Source organism: Dermacentor albipictus, chromosome 3, assembly GCF_038994185.2.
Source record: "Dermacentor albipictus isolate Rhodes 1998 colony chromosome 3, USDA_Dalb.pri_finalv2, whole genome shotgun sequence".
NCBI classification, from domain to species: domain Eukaryota; kingdom Metazoa; phylum Arthropoda; class Arachnida; order Ixodida; family Ixodidae; genus Dermacentor; species Dermacentor albipictus.
This window is the reverse complement of record NC_091823.1, coordinates 47375967-47388536: the sequence shown is the minus strand read 5'-3', so window position 1 is coordinate 47388536 and position 12570 is coordinate 47375967. Positions and strand designations below refer to the sequence as shown.

The following is a 12570-nucleotide window of genomic DNA, read 5'->3' as shown; positions in this document are numbered from 1 at the left end:
AATAGAAAAATGTTTGTTTCCTGTCACTTCGGTAAATTTATTTTTCATGACTATTTCGGAAAGATACCTTCACTGCGAGGCCTTTTCGCAATCTGGCGCAGACGGATTCAGGTGCTGCGGTATTTGTACGCCCCCTTGAATTTACCCGGGAAAACAGAAAGGTTTTGCTGCGTTCGAGACCGGCGTTCATTGTCATAATAATTTGGACAGCTTCCTTTCAAGCTTAAGAACTGTAAAAGAGACGAAAAGAAAAGAAAGAGCCTTAGTTTTCTTATTTTGTCAAACATCTACCATTATTGGGCCCAGAATACAAAGTAACATAGCTTTCGCTAGTTCCGTGACAACTGTTGCGCGATATACCACGTGTTTCAGGGACGTCTACGTCTAGCTATTAAGATAAGGAATGCGAGATAAAACCAAATTTGTGACGACGAAGCTCGATCGCAGCGGAGGACATAAGCATTTACGAGGTAATCACCAATACCGCTGTTAGATCGCAGAACTTTCACTAATCAACTTTTCGATTGATTACGTTAGGAGGCAATGTTACAAATGAAGAATAGGAGTCAACCAGTACAGAAAACGTAACATTTTACCAGAAATTTTGTGCCTAGGAGGAGGAGAGAAAAGGAGAGGGAAGGGATATTCACCAGAAATGCGTCAGGTTGCCTACCAACGCTTGGCGACGAGAATTGGGGAATATAGAGATCAGAGAGGGAGAGGGGGGGGGCGGAGGAGAGCGGCAGTGAGTTGCGCGTACGCGCGCGGAGAGCACCCTTAAGTCAAAGGCGTTCACACATGCAAGTCGCTCTCATGAAACCCAAAAGTGCCTTCACAGCAGTGTGGGCCAACGAGTGATAGGGGCAATCTTCGAGTAGCGCCTGCACGGACAATGGCCGATCGTCCAGTCGTCGCAATGCAATAGATTGTGTTTGTCTTTCCGACCGAAATCGGTGAGAGTGGCACAATAAGTGCTCAATCTTTATTTCGCTAAATAAATAATTTGGCACATATGCGTGCTCAATGTGTACCGCGAAATGCATTGTTCTTCCAGCGAACGATTTTCAGTGCTGCCCTTTTCCACAGTGAGGAAGTGTATCAACTGTAACAGTCATGCAGCAACGATGCAACAGCGATGCGCCAGCAAGGCTCGGAATTTCTAGCGAAAGTTCATGCTTCGAGCACTGGCTAATTTTACTTCTGCAATCACAACATGTCCTCACAAATAGGTCGAATGTCCTCATAAATCACAAACTTAAACTATTCGTAATGATCACTGGTAAACTTGTTGAATAAAAAATGGGCTGGCCAATTAACACGCACATCTTGCAGTGCGCCGCTTCTACAGAGCTTGGTCAGTATATATCGCCATTTTGACGGGGATGTATTATTATTTATTAAAGTGACGCTTTCTGTTAATCAAACTCGACATTGCCTTCAACTCCCCATATTTTTTGCATGATTGGCATTCTCGCTATCATGTTTGCAGCATGCACGAACACTTTCACAATTACCACAAAAACAGCGACGTAGGTTCAAATTACGCATGCTTGAATTTGCTTCGTGTTCTCAGATAACGGACGTGAGACCGGCGCTGTACGGGATAAGCCTGCGACCCCGCTACCTGCCGGCCATTGTGGAAGTGATCAAGCACTACCGCTGGAAGAGCATCCTGTACCTCTACGACTCTGACGATGGTGGGTGCATGTCCGACTCGAATGAAATTTTACTCCCCCCCTCCCCCCCTCCCTATTTTTCTACAGAGCTACAGATATGAGGACTTGTAGCAGATAAGTCCCGCGGCATTCCGCGAGGTGGAGGAAAGGTCATGAAAGGGCAAATTGTGATCCACCCTAATGTAGCGCGAAGCTACATGTGTTCCCTTAGTAGCTTTGCGCTATATTTGCGTGGATGACGATTTTACCTCTCGTGACACTTTCTCCACCTTGCCGGATTGCGCAGAACCTATTTGCTAAATTCGTTGTCCCCGTGCTTAGAGTTGTCGATTAATTCGCCCTGACGCTGCGAACTGCTAGCCTCCTGGTTAGCTCACATGGTAGAGATACCGTCCCGGAAAGGCGTTGGTTCCGGGTTCGACTCCCGGGCCAGGACAAATTTTTTCTCAACCGCAAAGCTTTATTTCTTAAAAACTTCTACGTGTTCGTTTTTAGCTTCGTGTTAAAATTCGGGTGGATGTTTTTCCTCTCTCAGATCAAGGGACTGTGGGGAAAAACTGTTTTGAAATAGCTCGAGTGTTTCATAGCTCCCGGATAAATTTCGGAACGTTAACAATTCTTCATGAAACAAAGTAACATTACACAAACGCCAGGGCCGTATTTACGAAACGCCCTCACGCTAGAACTGTTCGTAAAGGAAAATTTTAGCCCAATGCTGATGCTGGACATGTTATTACAGAAGGCGCATGATCAATGGAAAAGAACACTTGCGAAAGAAAAGCTTGGTGAATTCGTTCGCGGATTACTGTAAAGTAAGTACACCAGGAAACAAAAGAGCTATGCAGATAACAATAAAGATTGACAACATCACTATAATTAGGTGACAATCATTAAAATGTTTTTTTTTCAGAACAGACAATCTAGATTTAAGCACGCTAAACGGCAGTATTAGGCTTAATATAGCAGTAAAGTATCCTTCTAAACTACCATTTGCATATATTGGCCGGTAAAATACATACATTACTAGAAGACAGGAGAACTATGAAGGCCGAAGCTTTCCTTTGAATTTTCTCCCTACTATGCGGTACCTAGCTGTGCGTGATTGTGAAGTCGTGATTTTGAAAGTAATTTTGCGCGTTAGAACCAAGAAAGAAAAACGTTATCATTCCGTATTCAGAAAAAGGTCCTTGTGCTAAAGCTGTTAGTACGGGCATATGTCAGCCAATCCTGATGTCGAACGTACCATTGGTGAAACCGGCCGTTCAATGCAAGTGGTCCATACGAACTAAAACCTTTCTGAAGTCGGTCACTGAAGCCTCGCTAAGTTTGAATGCTTGGCTGCTTTGGAATTTAGTGTATAATCCTTGTTTACCCCCCCCCCCCCAAAAAAAAAAAACTCAGCGCTCTTCCGCCCTGTGAAGAAGGATGACCAGCCAACCTGTGTATGTGGGCCCCTCAATGGCGAACTGCATCTCCGCCGCGGGTCGGCCCGGTATTGCGCTATCTCCGGTATCCCCACATGTGGGAAGTACTTAACTTGTAAACGGGACAGGTGTGGGTATGAGTTCGTTTGCAGGTGGTGCCAGTCCCTAGCCTGGAGTTTATTCACAGCTTTGCGTGGGGGAGTGTACTGTGTTGTTTCGAGACGTTTGTGCAACAAATACTGCAGGACCAGTGTCTCGAAAGAACACAATACACTCCCCCACAACATGCCCTCAATAAAACTCCAGGCTATAGGGAATGAAGCCGCGTGCAAGCAAACACATACCCACACTTGTCCCGCCTACACGCAATCGCGTCCCGGACAAGTCCCTGGCGTAGCAAACACACAGCGACACTCATGCACATAAAAAACGAATGCACCGGCCGTCCGGACGAGGCAATCTCGCCACGAGTGACAGCATACACACTCACTACGTGGTCTTGGGAGGGCAAGACTCTCCGAACTGGACCTGGGAAGCCAACTGGCGACCCTTGACCAGGCCCGGCGAGCCGCGATTGCCTGTGGAGCCCTGGCAGAGGGAACCACCTGGAAATTAACCGCACATAGATTTCTGTATTAATAAAGTTTTACCCCCCCCCCCTGACACCTGCTTCACCTCCCCCGCAGGTCGGCCCCGGTATTGCACAATCTTCGGAATCGGTTCACGTGTGAAACATTGTTGGTCTACGCGCGGACACGATCTGCCAGATCATAGCCATAGACAGCTTCACTATAAAATGAACTCCGTCTTTATATGCTTCGGCACAAACTCAAGCACTGGGTATGCTCATACAAGTTATATCGAGCGAGATAAGTTACAATAAATGGGTGCAAAGTAGTTTGAACTTGAAGCGTCTTGAGTTGAAAGAAAAGATCATAATTTAGGCTATAGAATAAAACCAACTTTCGTTTCACGTGCTGTTATTTCTCCCGCAAACATTTCGCGCTGTCGTTCGACATGGCCTAACAGGACTGTCAAAACGCCTTTTAAAATGGAACAAGCTGCCAAGGAAGGCTTGCACGCTCGTCGAGCCCTATTCAAATCACATTACTCACTTCCAAACACGTGCGCTCTTTCCTTGAATGTCGTCTTGTCTTGGCTCTTCGGCTGTCTCCTATTTGAGCTGAAGAATCGCGCTTTATCAGAACCAACTGGTTCAACAGTACATTCTCGCAACGTACGTTCACTTGGTTCTGCCTCTTTCTTTTTCTCGTCCTGAGTCGCGAACTTCATATTTCGGTAATCACACTCCAGAAGTAACATAAAAGATACCAACAGCAAGGAAAGCTTTCATCCCTGTGTCAAGTTACACCAGTCGGGCGTAATCCCGTGCCAAAAGTTTTCGCTCCCGCATACACCCGGCGACACGTCCGCTGCCCCTGAGGCGAATATGGCAGGATACGCGGCCGTGACTCCGGTCCGCTTCTTCTGTTCTCGCGCACCACACGCACAGAGATCCCAATTTTCTTCGGTTCAGGGCGCGAGCACGGAGCCCTTTTGCGTAGCTGGATGGGGAGGGGGCGGTGGGGTGCAAACCCTGTCGAGGAGAACAGTTCTCGGAGAAAAAGATCAGCCTGCGAATGCCGCAGGAACTTGTTCCGAGGAACTAAACAAACTGAAAAAGGAAAAAAAAGGAAGGAAAGACGGAAGAATGAAAGAACGAATACGCGCTCCCTTCTTTGCTGCCCCCTGTTTCTCGATGGGGCCCGGCCGCAGCGTCCCAGCAGCACATTTCTTGCCCTGCGCCTCCTCAATCGAGACCACGCGGCGGCTCCGTTTGATTACGTGCCGCGGAATCTGAGACAGCGAAAATTTTCGCACCGCGTCTTCGACGTTTTGCGTGTCGGCCCTTCACGCTTTTTTTCTTTTCTTTTTCTTTTTTCTTCGTGACTTCTTGCTTTCCGCATTCTCGGCTGTTATTGCTGGGCGTCCGAGATGAGATTTCCCTTTCTCATCGTCTCCTTCTTACTCGCTCGCTCGCTCTTTTATACACTGCGGTCTTCGTGCCCGCGCCTTGAAGAGCTGGGATCGATAAAGAAGCACCGTGTTTTTGCATGCCATCCCTTCGATCAAGCCTTATAACGGAGGCTGCTTCCCCGAGAACCGTTCGCAGCTGAGTGAACAGCTCAGCTCTGTGTCTCGGTGATCGTCCGTTTTCTTGGAAGGCAGACATGCCGCAAGAAGAGCTATGTCATCCAATTCGCTTTGTCTTAATTAACCTTGCTTCTTTTTTGCAATACTTCTTTTCCTTGAAATTCTATGAGTGACCGAAAACTAGGGCAGCATAAGATCTCTGTTAGGACGATACTATTGCTTTCCATTTATGACTGCGTGAAAAAAATAACGCACTCAAGCATATATGCCAAAGGTCACATGGTGGAAAATCACTGCATTGTCTTTCAGGCATGGCTGACTTTCGAGCGCAGTGTATAATGTACTTAGTGCCAAAGTGTGCGGCTCTGCTCTCAAGGGAAGGTTGTCCAAAGTACGCCGTGACTAATGTATTTTGGCTAAACTTTTGCATTTATATCATTGTTCCAAACGTAGCGTCTTTCTAATCAGGTTGTAAAGGATCAAAGGTCATAATTATTGAAAGCAATTATTGTCAAAGCCGGGAGTCATCGACTGCTGAGCACTTATGGACACACTTTACGGCTTATAAATGTGCTAAGATGTGAAGTAAACAGAGAGAGTAAAAGATTAAAGCGAACAAGTGTGCGCGACTTCGGTTCTTTCTTTCTTTCTTTCTTTCTTTCTTTCTTTCTTTCTTTCTTTCTTTCTTTCTTTCTTTCTTTCTTTCTTTCTTTCTTTCGTTCTTTCGTTCTTTCTTTCTTTCAATCTATCTATCTATCTATCTATCTATCTATCTATCTATCTATCTATCTATCTATCTATCTATCTATCTATCTATCTATCTATCTATCTATCTATCTATCTATGCAACTAGCAAGCTATTTTTTGGCTTTCTGTCGGTCGGTCCCTCAGTCAGTCAATCGTACAGGGCATACTGCGCTGGTATGTGAAAGGCACATCGCTAATCCAATTCGCTTCTCTCGTTCATCCCCCCCCCCCCCTATACAAGTTGCAGGTACAAAGCAGATAGAGCTGTATTCTTCCTTTCTTTCTGTTTCTTTGATAACCTGACCACGACATCAGCTATGTTGTTTGTAATACACAAAAGGCCAAATAGCATCTGGTGGTCACACCTGGACTGTTGAAGCTGAAACTGAAACCAACAGACAGCGATCAATTAAAGGGGGGGGGGGGGATGAATCAAAGAGCAAAGAGCCAAAGAGTTCGGCAAAATCAGAAGTCACTGCTACCTGCTCTATTCGCATTCGCGGCAATCAACTTACTAGATAAAAAAAAATTCTACGAGAAAAAAAAGAAAGAGAGGGGAAACAAGAGATACACTGGAACAAAGGTAATGACAAGAACGGGAGGCCCGAGCACACAGCACGCACACGAAGAGAACGAGGAAAGCCTCCCGAATGACCCTAATTATGTAAACCCAACAGGCCCGAAATTTGCGCCGCCCTGTCACTAAGAGGCTGGCCAAATAAGGAGTACGACACGGGCCAGAAGGTCAGAGATGTGTTCCCAGGACACTCGGTACACGTGGCTCCTCCGACGTCTTCGTTGTGCACTATCACGAGCCATCCGCCATTAGGGGCGAGAAGAAAGAAAGCGACCAGCGAGCCGGAACGAAAGCTCGTCGCAGTGTCCCCTCTCTCTCTCTCTCTCTCTCTCTCTTCCCGTCTTCCTTGCCGTGAAACCGGCGTCGGCTTTCCTTGGTCCTAATCTCCGGGGTCCCGCGGTGGCTGCGGCGGCAGGCTCCTCTTGCAGGGCCACGAAGCCCGCGCCTTCCCGCCGCTTTCATTAACAACGCCGCTGTGTCGGAGCAGGCCCTCGTACTCGTATAGCTGCCGGAGTGCCGGAGTCGACTACGGTGTCCTCTTCGGTGCCCCTGCCTCGTACCGCACCTATCACCAGCTCCTCCTCCTTCCGCAACACTTACTCCCCCTCCCCCCCCCCCACCCGGTGCCACTTCCTTCTGGCAACCATAGAAGCTTGAGAGCAGGCTGGACAACTTTCTTTCATTATCGGTTGCTGCGGTGATATTAGGCACCATTACGCGTCACCTCTCTGCAAACTGCCTGTGTGTTTGTTACGCTTATTTTATTGCGACTTACGTCTGAAGTCTGCGGTGTGCGTGTCGCAGGGCGAATGCCCATAGAAAGTGATGAAAGAGCCATTTGGTGACACGAGCGATTGAAGATAGTCATGCTTCAGTGTGATGTGACCTCTTGGGCCTTGATGGCCAAAATAAGGGACGCTGGGGACCAAAAAATTTGGCGGTGAGGAATAAACTTAAATCTGTGCGCGCTCTTTAGGAAGCTTCTGGAAAAAGCGATAAATAAACACCTGATTTACATCCTCCTCCTCATCCGATGATTTCATCAGGAACGCTAGCTATCAGTATCAACGAGCGCTCCTGAGTTTATTCCTCCAGCAAGGTACTCCTAAACCACTAAGAAATGCAGAACACAAGAGTTCGCCTCTTTTATTTTTTATCTCTCACTTTTATGTTTTCGTAAGGCATATATGCAGTCGTGAGCTTCCGCATTTGATGCCCGTTATCGAACGGGTATAGTCCCTTAGAGCATTAGGCTTCAGTCAGCCTCCATGGGCATATCGCTCCTAATAACCAGAGTGATGTGTAGTGCTGAGCGAGTGATGTGTTGCCGCCGTAGACTCAGAAGTCTCGTATGTCCTCAGACTCAATAGACTGGCACCTGCTTATATAGGACACATTCGAGAGTTGTCACTGGTCGGTTGCAGGCCGCCAGGCCATCTGACATCAGGTGCCATGCTCATCCATCCCAAGCAGAAGACTTCGGAGGCAAACTTCGTGTCCTCGTAACATAGCCACTGTAAATTACTATCCCAGTCTTCTCGGCTTGCGACCGCGGTGAAACCTACCTTGGCAAAGTCTTTCTACAATATCAGAGAAAGCTGAATCTGCAAGTAATGCAATTACGGTTTCTCTAATCCTACTTTAAGTAGACGTCTTGTACCTCAAGCGCAATAGCGTTATAAATTCTAAAATTTTGATCCTTCAACGTGTTAAATCATTGCAAATATTGCAACGAGTCACCATTTATTTCCCTTTCTATTTCTACCGTGAGCAATGCTTGGTGAACAGAAACCACGCACTCACGTACGTGCTATTTCTGGAACATGTCTACCTTTTTCATTTCTGGTAGTGCTTATCGGCATTTAGCGAGCCACTTACACTTGCAAAATTACCGCAGCCTAGAATCACTTCCCGTACCATTTTACTGTGGAAACCATTACGGTGAAATTGATTGATTGATTGATTGATTGATTGATTGATTGATTGATTGATTGATTGATTGATTGATTGATTGATTGATTGATTGATTTGGATTTGCAAAGAAGTCGCAATTAATTATTCATTGGTTTAGTTGTAAATCGAGTAATTGCTTTCGATGCAGGGTTTTTAATAGATTAATTGAATAATCAACATTTTTGCCGGGCACTTTCAAAAAGTTTAAACACAGTCATGTACTTTTATAGGAACCTACAAGTGTACAAGTTAGAAATACAAGTGTATCAGCTTCGAGGTCTTTGAGTGGCGCCTTCTCGCGTGTGACGCCAGAAGGGAGACTCCACTGCCGCGCCGCGCTTACACTCCTAGACGCGAAGGCAACCTGGCGCGGTCGGTCGACCTGCTCCACTCGAGTTTTTGAAATGCGAGTCTGCAGGTTTGCAGAAAAGTATATACGGAGTGTTGCAAGACACGATTTCCTGCGAAATCAAGCGGAGTCGCCGTCGTCACCCCACTTGTGTCGATTGCTCCTGGCGTCGTCTGCCACAGTCATCAGTGTGTGCACGTTCCTGTACGGTTTTGGTTTGTCGTCATTGTTGTTCCGTTGTCGCGGCGCACTCATAATAATTTGTCGGCCCTTTTTCGACGACGAACTCCAGCATTTAGCCTTCAGCTACTGCGTTTGTCTGTCCAGCGCATGCGCGTGTTCGGTCACCCTCTCCATTTGCAACCGACATTCCGATTTTGCTGCTGACCAGCGCGTTAGGCATATCCCGAAAGACGTTCGGCGCCTATTCTCAGGAAATTAGGTAATCGCTGCAGTGCATTGTGCGGGTCCACTGCTGTGTACGAGTCCTTATCCTGCTTGTCATCCCTGACTTACTAACTTTATGCGTAGCTTTGAGTGACCTGCATGGATTTCGTAACTATAGGGAAAGTCTACCTGCTCTTAAGTCCGTCAACTTCGCGCATGAATTCTTCAGATTGCAGGACTCTGCAGCAAAAGTCCAGAGAGTGTTCAGAACAATAAGGAAACAGACTGAGAGTAACACAAAAGCGCAAAACATGAGCACGCCAACCTAATCTTTAACGATAGTCAGGGACGAAATGAACGCTCCACGCAAAGTACAACCGTAAAGCGCTGCGAAAAAAAAAATAACAGCCAGGAAAATTCTGTACGTCGAATATGCCGAGTGGCTGCGCTTTAACAGGCGATTTTACCCCTACGCAACGAAGTGCACATGTAAGCGTTCCTTTCAGCGTGCCGTGCGAAGTTCTAATATCCTGTTTCGTTTAGTTTTTATTTCTTAGAATACCTGAACGCTGAAAGGCTTATTTTTCATTTCGTTACTCAGCCTGTGTTAACGGACAAACGTTTCTCTAGTGCCCGCGCGTTTAACGAAAAACCATTAGCCAAAGAATGCGCACATCGTGGGAGCGACTAATTTAACCCGCTTTAATTATGTGCCACGGATGAAGCACTCCGCGCGTCACTAGCAGCCTTTGATGCTGTCGTTTCCCGTTATTCCACGTCGTTTACAAGATTAATGTCACAAGACACACAGAAAGAGCAAGAGATTGTTCCGTCGCCTACGTGTATGCCTCGCTTCAGTTAGAAAAGCTTTCGGTTGTGCGCCATTGAGGCTTAAATTTCCCACTACTTTTGGAGTTCCTTACTTGAACCGCTAATTCTCTTTCAAACTAAAGGCGTCCAATGGTTTAAGTATACCAAAGCAGGTCACGTCAAGGCAATGCATATTTGACAGTTTTAGAATAGCGTTTGCAACCAAACGTAAACGCATTACGTACGTAAAGAAATAGCGTTGTTCTCACTGCGCATGCTCCGAACTTTATTGGGTTTCTGTGGTTTACGTGTGCTATGATAACTTATTTCATTTTGCGAGTTTAACGTTCGTAATGCTTATGGAGGCTAAAAAATAGCGTTGTCGAACATGGCGGCACCCATGGCTCCCGCTTCAGTGGGAATTCTGGCGATAGCTACGCTGTCACTCGTGTTCATCGCCAGTAACTATTCTAATGAGCTTTTCTCTTTCTCTAAACTCACCTGAAAGGTTAGTTATGAGTGCGTAGCGCATCCATTTTCTGAGACAGTTCGGCGATTCTGGCGCCCGTAGGCCTGACGAGGCGCGCCCGCATAGCAACAACAGGATGGTTGCTAATGGATTGTCTTGGCTTGGATACGTTTCGCACGACGCACCAGACGGCGTTTTGTTTTATAACGTCTTCCTTACGTTTGCGTTCCCGTGCGGTAAACTAAAGGACTTGAAAGGACGCGCACCGTAATGTCCCGCAATGGTGATCACGTTTAACGTACGTGAGGCGACAAACGCTCTTCTAAAGCTGTCTATTGGAACCTAGTAAGGACGGTGAAAAATCAACACAGGAGCAGAAATGTCAATATCTTAACTTTTTACTGGGCAAACTAGTACGCACAAAAGCGAGTTACGCTCAAAGCACAGCGATAGCGGCGAGCACAGTCGGCGTATGGCGAAAATACGATCTGCCGGTCAAGCGCGTCGGCATTTATACATGAGTCATCGAAGCTTCCAGAGTAATCGCTGGTGTTCGCTTGTCTTCCAGAAAGTACTTCACAGTCCGCGTCGCACGTACAGTCAGATTACACAAGCATCGGTGACACCAGACAGCGCATAGAACCATCGATAACATTCCAGGAAGTTACAATCATGCAGGGGCGTCTTACGCTTAGCGGTAACTTTAAATTGTTAGTGGCTGAAATGAAGTCCTCGAGAAAAGGATAAATAAGTACACGTGCGAATACTGTGACTTTTCTTTGGAAAATTTTTACAGTCGCGTGCGCTTTCGGTTGCGGAAAATGTTGGTTGTGATAAAAAAGGATTGCCCTCTGTTTTACACGCTCTGAAAGGAGGTATGTTGCTATTACAGCGAAGCTGTATATTTTCTACCATCCTATGAAATTTTCGGGTCATTGGGGTAAGCAAAAAACTCCCCATACGGGAGCCGATCCTGGAAGTAGTACAATGCCGGGCCGATCCGCGGTGGAGACGAAGCAGGCGTTAAGCACTCCCCATAAGTGGGCCGATGGTCATCCTTCTTCACAGAGGGGAAGGGCACTGAGATTTTTGAATCATGAAAGCATGCGTTCTTTCTTGCAAACAATGCATTGAAGGCTTGAAATATGTGCAAGGCCAAACAAACTATTCTAAGTACTGCCACGCATGTTTTACATGCTCATCTCATAAGCATCATCACCAGATCGGGCGCCCATTTTTCTGGCTGGGTGTGTGTAGAAGACGACGCGAACGACGTTGGTGGTTGTGGCTCCGAGTAGAAAAAGGTGCGGCTCTTGATGCCTGGAGTCAAAGAGCAACTATTTGCCGGCCTTGTGCGTAATCCTCCAACCAGTGTAACGGAGTTGCTTCGTCAGGCATCAACCATGGAGAGGATGCTTCGGCAGTAGTTGTCGCAATATCAGCGTCTCACAGCCACCGCCTGTTCCCTCGCGACAGGAAACAGAAATGAAAGTCTCATAACCCCGCACGGTATGTGGTGAGGGACGAACTCCAAAAGTTGCAAGCAGGGTGACACCCGCCGAACGTGACGGTATTACAGATGTGGTTCGGGACGAGATCCGGCAGGTAATGCAACCTTTCGTGCACACCTCGATCAGTTATGCCGAAGCGGTGCGTGCGCCAGTGCTAACTACAGCCAGTTTCCCGTCTCCAACGGGACAGGCAGCACTGTGGTTTCCAAACTCCGCCTACGGCTACATACAGTGACCCACGACTGAACATGAGGAAGACAAATGTGTGGCGCGCGGCCGACAATTGTCCACTACGTCACCACTGTGGAGAAGCCGCGGTAACTTTTTTACCGTGACTGTACGTTCCGCCAAATGGGTCTCCGCCGCTTTCACCCGGACGGGCGTTGCCCGCACTACGGCGAGCGCCCTCAGGAAATCGAAGTGTATCTGGCAGAACATCATCACCTTGAGATTTCACAGCGACGGATGTTGCGATCACCGTCTTCTAGGCGCTTTGTGCCCCCTGGATGCAAC

At 47.1% G+C, this 12570-nt stretch overlaps 1 protein-coding gene across 3 annotated transcripts in view; it reads left to right on the top strand.

Annotated features, from left to right (window-relative positions):
- Positions 1-12570, top strand: part of LOC135898156 (glutamate receptor 1-like) — a 256360-nt gene that overhangs the window by 126218 nt on the left and 117572 nt on the right. For all 3 annotated transcript variants that reach the window (XM_065426936.2, XM_065426934.1, XM_065426935.1), the window contains one exon: positions 1574-1697. In XM_065426936.2, coding sequence (XP_065283008.1) covers positions 1574-1697 — 124 coding nt within the window. The remainder of the gene's footprint in view (positions 1-1573; positions 1698-12570) is intronic.